This window comes from Octopus sinensis, linkage group LG14 (assembly GCF_006345805.1).
Source record: "Octopus sinensis linkage group LG14, ASM634580v1, whole genome shotgun sequence".
NCBI lineage: Eukaryota > Metazoa > Mollusca > Cephalopoda > Octopoda > Octopodidae > Octopus > Octopus sinensis.
The window spans coordinates 18579597-18595358 of NC_043010.1; the positions used below are offsets into that span (position 1 = coordinate 18579597).

At 39.5% G+C, this 15762-nt stretch overlaps 1 protein-coding gene across 2 annotated transcripts in view; it reads left to right on the forward strand.

Annotated features, from left to right (window-relative positions):
• Window positions 1–15762, forward strand: part of LOC115219220 (uncharacterized protein C20orf194 homolog) — a 70143-nt gene that overhangs the window by 27438 nt on the left and 26943 nt on the right. For both annotated transcript variants that reach the window (XM_029789353.2, XM_036508710.1), the window contains 9 exons: window positions 1750–1825; window positions 3009–3045; window positions 10109–10193; window positions 11636–11718; window positions 13122–13166; window positions 13477–13652; window positions 14148–14218; window positions 15118–15253; window positions 15518–15621. In XM_029789353.2, the coding sequence (XP_029645213.1) occupies window positions 1750–1825; window positions 3009–3045; window positions 10109–10193; window positions 11636–11718; window positions 13122–13166; window positions 13477–13652; window positions 14148–14218; window positions 15118–15253; window positions 15518–15621 (813 nt within the window). The remainder of the gene's footprint in view (window positions 1–1749; window positions 1826–3008; window positions 3046–10108; window positions 10194–11635; window positions 11719–13121; window positions 13167–13476; window positions 13653–14147; window positions 14219–15117; window positions 15254–15517; window positions 15622–15762) is intronic.

Here is a 15762-nt window from a genome sequence, read left to right on the forward strand (position 1 = left end):
CTGCCCACAACAGATGTCAAATTATCTTTGAAATCATCATCATCATCATCATTTAATGTCCGTTGTCCATGCTGGCATGGGTTGGACGGTTTGACTGGGCTGGAAGGCTGCACCAGACTCCAGTCTGATTTGGTATGGTTTTCTACAGCTGGATGCCTTTCCTACTGCCAACCACTCTAAGAGTGTAATGGGTGCTTTTATGTGCCACCAGTACAAGTGCCATTTGCATGACATTGGGGGTGATTTTACATGACACCGACACAGGTGCTAATTTGCGTGACACTGGTATCTGCCATGACTGTGATTTTGCTTGGCTTGATGGGTCTTCTTCTCAAGCATGACATAATGCCAAAGGTCTCAGTCATTGCCTCTGTGAGGCCCAACACTCAAAGGGAACTCAGCCACTTTGTCTCCATGAGGCCCAATATTTGAAAGGAACTTTGTTCAAAAGATGTTCTTTACATGCCACCAGCATGAGTACACTTGGCTTGATGGGTCCTCTCAAGCACAGCACATCGCCAAAGGTCTCAGTCACCAGTCATTGCTTCTGTGTGACTCAAAGTTCAAAGATCATGCTTCTCCACCTCATCTTATATCTTCCTGGGTCCATCTCTTCCTCTACAGGTTCCCTCCAGTTAGAGATTGGCACTTCTTTACACAGCTGTCCTCGTCCATAATTACTGTTAATTGGTTTCCTATTAATTATGCTGTGATATTACGAGTAGTCTGGCAGAATCATTGCCAGACAAAATGCTTTTATCCATAAATCCTGCTGACAATGACTTGACCTTTCATCCTTTCAGGTTTGATAAAATAAGGTACCAGCTGTGCACTGGGGTCGAAGGTATCAGCTTACCTCCTCCTGCTCTGAAATTGCTGGTCTTGTGCCAAACTTTGAAACCAATATTATTGGGTGGGGGACACAATATTTGCTTTGCTTACCACAATTCTAGTTCCACCAGTCTGTGAATGCTGCTAATGAATTCTGTGAGTTTATTGGCACCATTTTTATAACATTTGCTCCAATCAAAGGTGCCACTATATTACTCAGGCTACCTGAGTTGGTCTGAATGCCCCCATCCCCACCACTGGAGCTCAGTAACAATGTTTGTTGGCTGTACTGGCTGGAGCAGGCACAAACCAAATCCTTTTGGACACAGAAGCACCACTGTTTAGGCAAAAATTCTATACATTTGTTTACCTTTAATGTCACTATATATCTTGACCCTCCTTGTTGATATCTTCATGCCTGCGTTGGCTGTATTTTCTATAGTTTCAAAGATTCTGTTACAGTTTGGTCTACATACCATTATCAAATCCAGGCAAAGCAACCTTCTTCAAGAAGTAAGCCTCAAAGGACATGGCACATCATCAGGTGGACTCCACTATGAATTTCTTTAGGCATACCATTCAGAAAACCCCAAGGGCTGCAGTTTTCCCAAAACTGGTCTAATTCATATAAGTTCTTAGTTTTATCAGAAAACGCATATTATTTCATTGAAATTCTAATTGCCTTTGATGTCAGAATTTAGCTTATACTGGAAACCATTTTGGTGCTAATGAAATTTTTACTTGTCACCTCCAAGAATTCCAATTTAAGCTGTTTGATGTTGTTAATGTGTGCTGACTAAATGCAAAATTGTCGATGACCGAGGAATCACTTTTGTTGGTGTTGCGGAAATGAACTTTCCACTTCATCCTACTATTTGGTTACCATAACTACAGTTACTATGTCAACTCTCTCCACAGGTCTGTCAAGAAGTCTCTGCCAAAGTTCCTCTCCGCTGTTGTCGTACCTATTTCATTGATGAATTCCACTTAACAGGTATATACAATGTGGTTGTGTGTCTGGATGTCTGTCTGTTTGGATGTCTGTCTGTCTCTACGAATGTGTGTGTATGTGTGTGCACACGTTTTTAAGTTAATCTCAGATCAATTCTGGTCAAACAGGCAACCAATCAAACAACTCTATGTTCCTCACAAATCTCTTACCCCATGTACACACACACACACACACATCAATGTGATTTTTCCTGTAAGCATCCAATGTCATGGCTATATTATTACTCCAATATTCCATTACCAGTTTCAACCAGAGGCTGTGGTCATGCTGGAGCACCAAGATGGACACATTTTTTTTTTACCCTTTCTTAGTATATCTTCTCTCTTTCATGATGACGAGCTGAAGCCTGAAACATTGATAAATTTTTCCCCTTTTGTTCTTTTACACAGATTCTGGATTTCATATATTTTTTCATAAATCAATATGATATTCTTGTGTGTGTAATATATTATGTGAAACAAGGATTCAAACAAACGGATAAAACCTTGAGTCTTAATGTCCAAAATATATATATACATATATATATCACCATCATCACCGTGACTGACCAGGCTATCAGATGTTGCTACACATCGCTGGTCACAATGTGCTTCGCATTGTTTTAGCCTTCAAATGACGCCACCCCGCTGGCTAAGCAAGCAGGCCAACAGAAGAAAGATGAGAGAAAATTGTGGTGAAAGAGTACAGCAGGGATTGCCACCACCCCCTGCTGGAGCCTCGTGGAGCTTTAGGTTTTTTTCGCTCAGTAAACACTCATAACGCCCGGTCTGGGGATCGAAACCGCAACCCTAGAACTGTGAGTCTGCTGCCCTAACCACTGGGACAGTGCACCTCCACACACACACACACACATATATATATATATATATATATATGTGTGTGTGTGTGTGTACATATATATTCATGTATGCTTATATAAAAAAAGAGAAGGCAGAGGTGATAAACAATCAAGTATAAATATATATTTTTTAATAGAGCAAACTTACTCATGGCAATAATTATTATCAACATACGTAATATATCCATACATTCTTGCTGTGTGTATACTGCATATGATGACTGTATCATGGTTGATGTCTGTGCGATATCTCTTTCTAAATGTTTGTGTGTGTGTGTGTGCGTTATACACTTGTAACCTTTTGGCATTATCTCCAATCTCTTGCAGATAATTCAGAGTCAGATGATGCTAAGAACAAATTCAGGTTTGATAACCTTTCATTTCTGTTTCGTTATCTCTTCATCCGTTGGATTAACAGAATCAGACGAGCATCCAAATGTCTTGTGCTGTTTAGATACACCTCTTTGCATTCATCATCATCATCATCATCACTGTCGTTGTTGTGGTCATCATCATTGTCATCCCTCATCATTTAACGTCCATGGTCCAATCTGGCATGGGTTGGACATTTTGGCAGAACCAGGAGAACAAAAGAACTGCATCAAGCTGTAATGTCTGCTTTGGCATGCTCTCTACCGTTAAATGTCCTTCCTAATGCCGGCCACTTTACAGCATGGAGTCAGGACCTTTTTTTTTTTTTTCACCACCTACACTATTGAGGTCACTTCAAATCTTGTCAGGGGCAATTTTGCCTTTCACTATTCCCTTAAGGTTGATAAACAAAGTCCCTGTGAAATATGGGGGGTCAATCTATTTGCTGACTCATCCCCCAAATGTCTGAATTTTGTGACTCTGTTACAAAACTCTGTGTACTCATACAGTTCAATATTTAAGAGAATGAGGAATTATGTACATTATTTACATTGCTCTAATTGCTGAGTCACTATCAGAACTGGAGGAGAAGTTTCAGGTGTGGAAGCAAGGATTAGAATTGAAGGGCCTTAGAGTCAACCTAGCTAAAACCAAAGTCCTAATAAGTAGGAAGATAAACAAATCACAAACGCCTTCAGGTAGATAGCCCTGCTCGATCTGTTGAAAAGGCGTAGGTAGAAACTCTATAAGATGCACCAAGTGTAAGCTATGGACACATAAGAGGTGCAGCAATGTCAAAGGAAGGCTAACTGAGAAGATAGTTTTTGTATGTGGCAGATGCTCAGGAGCAATAAACACTGAAAATGCGCAGAGACCATCTTCCGCCACATTCCAGGGAGAAAAACTAGAAATAGTTGATAGCTTCTGTTACCTAGGTGACCAAGTCAGTAGCGGGGGTGGGTGTGCTGAAAGTGTAACTGCTAGAGTAAGAATAGCCTGGGCAAAGTTCAGAGAGCTCTTACCTCTGCTGGTGACAAAAGGCCTCTCGCTCAGAGTAAAAGGCAGACTGTATGACGCATGTGTACGAACAGCCATGCTACATGGCAGTGAAACATGGGCCGTGACTGCTGAGGATATGCGTAAGCTCGCAAGAAATGAAGCCAGTATGCTCCAATGGATGTGTAATGTCAGTGTTCATACACGACAGAGTGAAAGTACCTTGAGAGAAAAGTTGGTCCTAAGAAGCATCAGTTGTGGTGTGCAAGAGAGACGTTTGCGCTGGTATGGTCATGTGGCGAGAATGGATGAAGATAGTTGTGTGAAAAAGTGCCATACCCTAGTGGTTGAGGGAACCTGTGGAAGAGGTAGACCCAGGAAAACCTGGGACATGGTGGTGAAGCACGACCTTCGAACTTTAGGTCTCACCGAGGAAATGACTAGAGACCGAGACCTTTGGAAGTATGCTGTGCGTGAGAAGACCCAGCAGGACAAGTGAGGCCATAACCCGTGGCCTCTACCTGGGATGTAGCAAGTCCACTTATGCATACCTTTCTTCTTGGGACACAAAACTCTACTTGTGAAGACCTGTTGAGGCAAGTGAAAATCGAAATCGAAATCGAAATCGATCAACATCAATGGAATTTGTAGCTGTGATACCAGTGCCGGTGGCACGTAAGAGAACCATCCGAACATGGCCGTTTGCCAGCCTTGTCTGGCACCTGTGCCAGTGGCACGTAAAAAGCATCCACTACACTCACGGAGTGGTTGGCGTTAGGAAGGGCATCCAGCTGTAGAAACTCTGCCAGATCAGACTGGGCCTGGTGCAGCCTTCTGGCTTCCCAGACCCCAGTTGAACCGTCCAACCCATGCTAGCATGGAAAGCGGATGTTAAACGATGATGATGATGATTTACATTATTTACATTCGATGGATATTTGTCCTCATCTTGTTTGTTGTTAACACAACATTTCGGCTGATATACCCTCCAGCCTTCATCAAGTGTCTTGTGGAAATTTCGAACCTGGGTTCTCATTCCTAAGGTAGTTTTTGAAGTTGTTGTTATTATTATTATTATTATTATTATTATTCAGGTTACTGCCTGGAATCAAACTCGGAATCTTGGGGTTAGTAGTCCGCACTCATAACCACTACAGGCATGTGGCATAGTGGTTAAGAGCGTGTGCTACTAACCTCAAGACTTCGAATTCGATTCTAGGCAGTGACCTGAATAATAATAATAATAATTATAATAATAATAATACTAATAATAATAATAATGATAATAATAATAACATCAAAAAACGGCAGTTTTTTCTAGTGGTGTCATATGAAATTGTCACCCATAATTATGACCCTTGTATCAATCTATTGCATTTCAATCTATTTTAAGATTAGGGTTAGGGGTGGGGGGAAGGGTATCTTTTTTTTTTTTCACAAATGTAAATAAACCCAATCTGTTTCTTAAACGAGGGACATATTCATACGGCACAGAATGCTTTTTACCTCAATAGACGTCATTGATTGGTTGAAAATGCAGAAATTGAAGGAAAAATCAACAAATTTCTTACAAACTATAGAATTTTCTCAATAAAGCCAAGAGAAAAATATGTTTTATAAACACATTCTACCAGTATACAAAGTTAAAAAATTTATAATTACCTAGAAATTATGTTAAAAACTGCCGTTCAAACCGAAAAGATCCGCATGGAGTGCTGAGCACATTTTATGAAAATCAGACGACCATGCACACATAAAAAAGAAACAAAAGAAATAGTTAAAATATCTTCTTAGTGTACAACGGTGGCAAGTTTTACATCATCGGAAAAGTCATAGTATTAGAAAAGTATTAGTCCTCTTGCATTCTGGGTGGTATCGGAGTGTTTGAGTGACATTAGACCCCCAACAAATGCCCATAAATTAAATGCATTTACCTGGGCCACGATCGTGGCCTGTCGGTCTATGCCTGAAGGCCACGATCGTGACCCCCAATCCTGCTTAATGCGTCAACGTCTCTCAAACCAATCGGTTTTTGTTGGTTTCCGTTTAAAATCCCAATCCAGGGGAAATAACTCTTCCTTCCTTCTCGGTTTTAATTTTTCAAAATCTCCCGAATTTTTTCGCTAAGATTTTGTTCCACCGTTTTGTTACCATTGAGTCGACCTGGAATGTATGTATATCCAGTACTAAAGGTGCTATCCAGTTCTAGTCAGCATGTCTGAAGAGACATCGACTGCGCCTAATGACAATATTCGATACAAAACCAACATCGATATTTTGTCCAAGTTATAAAAATTATTTATAATTTAACAATACATAAAAAGATTTACTCATTCTGTTACTTATATCAAATGTGCTTTTGTTTCTGACTTATGGATTACTAACTATGTGAGGTATACTAGCCATCTCAATCTGTGCCCTTATGGTATTTGCAAAGGGAGGGATGACCTCCCTTTTCAAATAACATAAGGGCACAGATGACCTCCCTTTGCAAATACCATAGGGACACAGAAATTGTGCCTAAAGCCAGCTTGGAGACGATGTTCTCCTGGGGCTACAAGCTATAGTAACACCCACCCTTAGTGGTTAGCCATATTGAGATGGCTAGTATACCTCACATTGTCGTGCAGTTACTGTTTACACCTCGTTCAGAGATTTATTATTGGATTACTAACTTGTATATATATATATATATATATATATACATATATAACTTATAAAATAAGGGCAAAAGAAAAAAATTCTAATGCCAAATATGCCGAAAATAGACATGTATTTTTGGCATATTTGGCATTAGAATTTTTTCTTTTGCCCTTATTTTATAAGTTATTTATAAATTTAACCTTTAAAGGTATTTTTTAATATGCTGGCCATTGATAAAATTTTTTTCGAAAAATTTTATCCTATATTAGATATATATATATATAATATATATATATATATATGAGTGAACGAGGCGATTGGCGATTAAAAGAAAAGCAAGCAAATATTTCTTAGCTTAGTTATGCATATCGCAAAACAACAGTGAATCAAACGGTGTGAAGGTCTAAGAAAAAATGTACTAAGGATCCTTTATAAGAACCATAGCCGAAAATGGTCAAGTAAGACAGCCAGTTCGACCACAGGAAATAGAAATAGCAGCAAGTAGTCGTTGTGAAGAGGGAGCAATGGCCAGTTTACTATCGTTGGGGAGAGAGAAATGGCAGCAGCGAGACATAAGTAGAACAAGAATGGGATCTTTTCGGTTTGAACGGCAGTTTTTTCTAGCGGTGTCATATGAAATTGTTACCCATAATTATGACCCTAGTATCGATCTATTGCATTTCAATCTGCTTTAGGGTTAAGGTTGGGGGTGGGAGGAAGGGTATCCTTTTTTCTTCACAAATGTAAATAAACCCAATCTGTTTCTTAAACGAGGGACATATTCTTAGGCACAGAATGCTTTTTACCTCAATGGACGTCATTGGTTGGTTGAAATTGCAGAAATTGAAGAAAAAAAACAACAAATATCTTACAAGCTATAGAATTTTCTCAATAAAGCCAAGAGAAAAAGATGTTTTATAAACACATTCTACGAGTATACGAAGTTTAAAATTTTTTAGTTACCTAGAAATTATGTTAAAAACTGCCGTTCAAACAGAAAAGATCCCAAGAATGCATACAAATCTTAACAATGGCCTCCCTCTTGGATGCAGCACACTTCAACACGCCTCTGTTCAAGTAGCTCAACAATCTCACTAGACCGACTTTGCAATGTGCCTACATTGACAGTGCCAACCCTGAGAACTGGGTGAGGGGTGCAAGACGGAAAATGGACAGGAGAGATGGTATTGGGCACCTGAAAAGAAGGTTTCAGTGATCGTTTGGTGATACAGACATGTCGTATCAGTTGGTCCCTCACTTTAACCTGCCATCATTCAAACATGTTGAAATCGTTTTCTCCGTTGCTAGTGAGTAGCCTTGTAAATGTACTGATCTCTAATTGTGGAGGAACCTGTGGTGGTGTCAGACCCAGGAAGACATGGGAGGAAGTGGTGAAGCATGATCTTCGAATTTTGAGCCTCACAGAAGCAATGTCAAGTGACTGAAACCTTTGGCAATATGCTGCGCTTGTGAGGAAGACCCATCAAGCCAAGTGAAATCATAGCCATGGCCATTGTTGGTGTCCTGTAACTGGCACCCATGCCGGGGGCACGTAAAGAACACCATTTGAACATTGGGCCTCATGGAGGCAAAGTGACTGAATTCCTTTTAAGTGCTGGATCTCCTGGAGGCAAAGTGGTTGAGTTCTTTTCAAGCATTGGGCCTCATAGAAGTAAAGTAGCTGAGTTACTTCTGAGTGTTGGGCCTCCCAGAGGCAAAGTGGCTGAATTCCTTTCAAGCATTGGGCCTCGTGGAGGCAATGACTGAGACCTTTGGCATTATGTCATTCTTGAGAAGAAGACCCATCAAGCCAAGCAAAATCGCAGTCGTGGCAGGTACTGGTGTCACGCAAATGGCACATAAAAGCACCCATTAAACTCTTGGAGTGGTATCCAGCTGTAGAACACCATGCCAAATCAGACTGGAGTCTGGTGTAGTCTTCCAGCTTACCAGCCCTGGTCAAACTGGCCAACTCCTGCCAGTATGGACAACAGACATTAAATGATGAAGATTGCTGCTGCTGCTGATGATGATATATATATGGCTTTAGGAAGGGTATCCAGTGGTAGAAACCATATCGAAGCAGACAGTAGTACTTCTGACTTGCCAGCTCCTATTTCTTTACTACCCACAAGGGGCTAAACACAGAGGGGACAAATGGATTAAGTCGATTACATCGACCCCAGTGTGTAACTGGTACTTAATTTATCAACCCCGAAAGGATGAAAGGCAAAGTCGACCTCAGCGGAATTTGAACTCAGAACGTAATGGCAGACGAAATACGGCTACGCATTTCGCCCGGCGTGCTAACGTTTCTGCCAGCTTGCCGCCTCCTTGTCAAACTGTCCAGCCCCTGCGAGTATGGGAAACAGGTGTTAAATGATGATGATGACATTATACCCAGTCCACTTTGTGAAGTTGTTGACATTAGGAAGAGCATCCAGCTGTAGGAACCAGGTCAGAATAGATCCTGGAGCACAATGCAGTCCTTGGAGCTATCAGATAATATTTATAGTTTCAGGAATTAAGCAGAAGCACACCAAAGCATTGACAAGATCTTTCTTCGTCAGTTATCATCCCAAAAAATCATAACAATTTCATGCCTTTAATGATAATATTGTTCATTTTGGGTGGCATCAACCGCAGAAAGCTGCTGGGAATAATGAGCAAACATGGAGGACAATATATATATATACAAATTTTTTGTGTAATGAGATAAAAAACCAAGGCTGTATAGATATTAGAGCATTTATAGATAGAAGGTCTTACAGCTGTTTCTAGGATATTAATTAATAATAATATCCCTTCATCGGAGACGGTGTGAGAGGAAAAATTAAGTCATAGTTGAACCCTTTATTCGCAATATTACCGAATGTGGAAATTAACTATGGTCTGTCTATAGCACTTATTCAGCATTACCTGACACCTTTGGGTCTCAATGACACCATTACCTCTTATATATATATATATATGTGAATCACGGATAGAAAACCCTCAGCAAACCAAGTCTGCTCTACAACTTGAGTTGTTGGTATCTCAGTGTGTTCATGATGTAGGAAAATGAATGTTTGTCACCTATTCTTACATTTAAACCCACTCGAAGAAGAGTTGGTCATCACTCGCTGAGGGATTCATCTCATATGAAAGATCAAAATGTAAACACTGTGTGTGTGTGCATATATGTAATATGTGTGTACATCTATCTATTTGTCTGTATGAACTTTTGTGTGTGTGTGTTTGTTTGTTTCCGAATCTCCTCAAGCGATTTGCTCATTCACACACTTTTCATCCCAACACTTGTATTGATAATGACATCCAGCTTCGCCCTGAAATATATCTTAATCCTAAAAGATGTCTAAACCTGATATTAACCCCTTAACCTCAGACACCCACGTGCCTCTGCCATTCCATTGCAGATTAATGCAGATCCTGTATCTGACTCTGGTCGAAGCAGTTCTACAAGCCATCAACGTGTATAAAGAGTCAGCCAGTGTGCAGCAGGTGGGTTCCATATTCTGTGTTTGTGTTTATCTGTTTGTCTGTATATATTTCTTATTAATACTGCCATGTCACTGAAGACTAGGTCTTTGGATTCGTTTATGTCCCACACTTGGCAATATTAGGTTAATTCTACTTCTTGGCCCTTTATTGGATCTGTAATTAGGGTCTTTTAGAGTTATTATTGCAGAACATCGGTATATTACTCCATTCCAATTAATTAAATGGCTCTTATTTCTTTAACATCCTGCATGGCAGATAAATTAAATTCTAACCCAGGAAATGGGAAGGCATAAAGTCATTGTTGGTAAATGTGTCATACAAGGATTTGGAAATTGCAAACTTTATAAATGTTGCCTTAAATGGAAATGCTTTGACTGTACCAAACAGGAAAAAAAAACTTTTGAACATCACAAGGACTCTGTTCAAAGTATTATCAATGATGATCCCAGAAAATCAACAAAGACCATCACCAAAGAACTTCAAGTATTGGAGTGGACTATCAGAACTGTGGTGTGGAAGGACATTCAACACAGGTCGTGTGTATTGAGGAAAGGCCAATTCATGTCTGCAAAGACATAGGAAAACTTTTGATACATGCCAAATAGACAAAACCTCACTAACATGACATACTTTGGTTCTTTTCTGATGAGAAAAAAATTTGGCCAAGACCAAAAGTCTTACAGGAGAAACAACAGATGGCCATGTACACATTCTTCCCATGTCTCATGAGTGATGCACACTAAGTTCCTAAGAATTAGGGTGGTTTTAGGAATGGTGAGTAACAAAGGTCATGTCATGTCACCTCACATCTTTGCACAAGATCTTTGGATTAATGCTGCTGGATCCACTGAGGCGTTGAAGAGAGTTGTTAAGGTGTGGATTGACGAAGTACAGAGTGGAAAGCCATTCATATTTCGACACTTTCTCATAAAGCTCACATAACCCAAGAATGGATGTCAGACTATCTTTACGATCATGCAACACCAAACTTGCAGCCTCCAGGTTCAAATCCCATGGATGACAACATTTGGAGCATTATTGAAAAGGAAACTAATGGACAGCTTTACTGAAGGCTGCCATTGTTCAGGAGATGTTTAAAATAAATAAGAAGCTTTTTCAGTGCAGTCACATCACCAATTCCAGTCCTGCATTGAAGCAGTCTTTGAAGCTGAAAGCAAATACATAGAATTGTCTTTTAAGAAAGTTTACCAAGAACATTTGTACAAATATTTATCAAATTGCATTTGGATTTTGGTAGATTTGAGTTCTTTGATTAAATTACTAAATTTGTCCTCAAAATGGCCCTTGCACCTTTTTATATTGTATGAGGGCTGAATCTAAAAGAATAAAGTCAACAGGCACAATTCCCTCATCTTCAACTAATAAAAATAAACAAAGTTTGATGTTTAGAATCACTCCTATTAATGTCTCTGGTTTTGCAGGCAAAGAATACAGCTTTAAATGTCATCAAGGAATCAAGTGTCCTGTTCAAAAGTGATGTCCTTGGAAACCACCTCAGAATAAGGTGTGTCACTGATTCTGGTTTATGTTTGTTTATATATACATAAATAACTTATAAAATAAGGGCAAAAGAAAAGTTCTAATGCCAAATATGCCGAAATTAGACAAATTGTCTATAACCATTATGATTTATGCGTCTCAAAACAAGCCGATAGAAATTTCTTAAAAATTCCATTATCATCGAATTGGTCCCAATTTCAAAGTTAATTCATAAGAATTTTCTTCTCATCAGCGATAAATACGTAAGACATAAATGAAATACTTACTCATGAGTATGAGTAAGTATGAATTAACTTTGAAATTGGGACCAATACGATAATAACAGAATTTTTTAGAAATTTCTATCGGCTTGTTTCGAGACGCATAAATTATAATGGTTATAGACATATGTTTAATTTCGGCATATTTGGCATTAGAATTTTTCTTTTGCCCTTATTTTATAACAATTGCAGCATGGAAGGTGTTTATAAGCCATTTAAGAAACACAAAAAGCCATTCGATTCGCTTCAACATTTAAGTTTAATTTGTCAAAATATTTTCGTCGCTAAAATCCGCGACCTGTTCACTGACAAAAATCCGTGCTGCAGCACACGATCTCAGATCAAATTACTTGCTATGCGAGTACATTTCCGTAAAACTTATTTATATAAAAGTTATTTATAAATTTAACTTTTAAAGGTATTTTTTAATATGCTAGCCATTGATAAAATTTATTTTCGAAAAAATTTTATCCTACATTAGATGTATATGATAGCTGTAGGTTTCTTATCAGTTCTAAATACATATCCTGCTTTCCACCAATTCTTGAAGAAACATTGGCATCTGCAGGGCAACAATTCTCTACAATGATGCACGACTTTTGCTTCCAGTGCCTTGCAACCATATCTACCCTGTTGTGCCTGTTGTGTTTACACTAGTCTGCTGTTTTTATCGGAATGTTCCATCAGTATTCTTTATTTTTAAAAGTCAGGATACTTTTCGGTTCTGCTGTGCCATTGGTCTGCCCTCAGAACAATCCTTCCAGTGTATAGCATTGTAAGTCCTCTTAGCAACAATGCCATGTCTCATGGGAAGGCAGTCTCTTATAAACCTTTCAGACTGCTTATGATGACATGAGCAATATCTTCTATATTGGTGGAGCACAATTGGCATTTTCTATCACAGCATGGAGGTCTAAAGGCATCCTTATCTCTCTTGTTGATCAGGTTTTCGTAGCTCTCTTCTGTTCTTCAATGGCAAAGGCATAACCTTCTTAGTGAGATGTGGTGAACTGATGCAGGTCCGGGAGAGATTAGTAAATAGATGTGCATGTGTGAGTGTCGGTAGGTATGTGTGTATATGTGCATGTGTGTATTATATGTGTATGTGTATGTGTTTGTTTAATTTAATCTGTGATATTTATTTCAGTAAAAATATTGAATTTGTGTTGGAGGACATTAACACCAAGTCAAGGTAGGACCATCGACTATTTTAACTATTCCAGCCCACTTCCACCATGACCACCACCACTGATCTTATTTGCTAAATCTCACTGACCATAACAATAAAACACTGGCATTGACCACATCACAATGCATCACACTCAACACATTACACTCAGTATATTGCAATCAACACACTGACCACCTACACTGACGTTTTAGTACCTGTATGTGTGTGTCTCTGTTTGTGTGTGTGTGTGTGTGTGTGTGTGTGTCTTTATGTATGCTTATGTGTATGTATGTATATGTACAGTGTCTCAGTGTTCTTGCTATCTACACAGCCAAAAGAATCCCTTTGTGGACAAAGATGGTCAATGCAGGCACCGTTCCACCATTAAATGGATACAGATGAGTATTTGGAATATCCCTGATTGTGGTGGACAGAATAGTTCCAGTGCTTGTTCCCTGACTTTTGGAGAGACATTCCTTGTTTCAGCTCTTCTCTTCTCTGATGACAGTAAGTTTTTATCCATGTAAAGTAACCAATGATTTGTCCTTAAATGATAGCGACTAGTCGCTCTTACACATTGACCTATCGCACAGAGATGGTCACTGGTCAATCCTATCAACAGCGACCTTTGATAGAGAGATGGTCACTCAGTCATTCAATAAATGTTTCTAGTTTTGCTCCCTCTGCATTTATTGTGGTACAAGCTGGCCTCATTGGTCTATGTTACCCCTATATTAAAGACAGAAGGAACTCTGTAGAGGGTGACACTTCACTCTCACAATAACAAATCTTGTGAATCCCTAGATGTTTACTTACTGGGGCATGTGGTCCTTAGTTTTCCCAGTAAGGAAAAATAGGGACCATGTATTCTATTCACTACACCACTGTTTACTACCTACACTCTACCTCAGTACCCTAATGTTCCCAGCACCTTTTAGTACCCTTCTAAGTACCCTGGTGTGGTACCAGATTCTTAATAACCATCCACTCTTCTATCCTCAGATTCCCTGACAACTAAATCTACAGAGGTACAAGTTTTGACTGCTCAAATACCAAGATATCATTGTTGGACAGTGAGTATTAAACACGCATCATGTTATTTCCCCTAAGATCTATCTCAACTTAAATCTCTTCCCTCAGCTTTTTTATTTGTAACTTACTTTAAACTTGTATTCATCCATATGACTCTCCCCCTCTTCTGTGACTTATCTGAACATCATCATCATCATCATCATCGTTTAACGTCCGTTCTCCATGCTAGCATGAGTTGGACAGTTCGACCGGGGATCTGGGAAGCCAGAAGGCTGCACCAGGCTCCAGTCTGATCTGGCAGTGTTTCTACAGCTGGATGCCCTTCTTAACGCCAACCACTCTGTGAGTGTAGTGGGTGCTTTTTACGTGCCACCAGCACAGGTGCCAGACGAGGCTGGCAACGGCCACGATCAGATTGGTGCTTTTTACATGCCACTGGCACGGAAGCCAGTCAAGGCGGCACTGGCATCGGCCACATTCGGATGGTGCTTTTTACGTGTCACCAGCACAGAATTCATCTGTTTATATCAGTTTTGACTTCATACCATCATAAATCCTCCTAATCGTGTATATTTAATGACTGTTAATGAAACTTCAATTTGTTCAGTTAATTACTTCTCTGTGACACATCATAACTTCCATATAGTTTTACAACTCCTGTGTTATGACCAGTATTAAATTTGTCCTTACAATTATAAGTTTTATTTTAAGACTGTCATCATTCTCAATTTTATTTTATTTTCATGACTCCTATGTTATGATCAATCTTACATCTTTATCTCATCACCTCTCACCAATTCCTCCAATGCTGGCACCATAAACCTTAAATTTGTCCTTACAACCTCTTTTATGACTTCTCTCCAATGCTATGACCATTGTTTTGGATATATTTATCCATCCAACATCTGTGCTACAACCTGTATTATGTTATTCGTCTTAGAATGTTCCGATCCAAGACAACATATCACACATTGGTGACTGCCTGAAGCTGACAGACATGTTGGGAGATGCAGTGTGTGACAGCAACACTATTGAACTGGTGGACGCTGACACAGTGTGGGACGTAGTAAGAACTGGTCAGTGGGTTTCATTATTATATATAGTGTTCTAACTGTTGTTGTTATTGTCGTTGTTCTGCTTGTGGTCATTATTGTGGTTGTTGTGGTAATGTTGATGGTGCTGGTGGTGATGATGGTGGAGTAGTTGTTGGGGCGGGCAGCAGTGGTAGTAATAATATTATCATTGTTGTCAGCGTCATCATCATCATCATCATCATCATCATCGTCATCATCATCATTACCATATTCAAGATACACAATCCCCCCCTCTATCTTCTACAGGGCATCTCTTTGTACAACAACATGGTCTGGTTGTCCATTTAACCGGTCAGAACCCTGTTATTGTCCCAAACTCTGGGATTACCAGTCTGGACATCTACTACGAGGTAAGTACCACATCCACTCACCCAGCCAATCCTTACAAGGGTGGCTGGGTGGAATCAATACCCTGTTCTTGTTCATTCTGCATACAATCCTCTGACACCAAAATGGGGGGAGAGTGACTAGCATATATACAGTATGCGTGT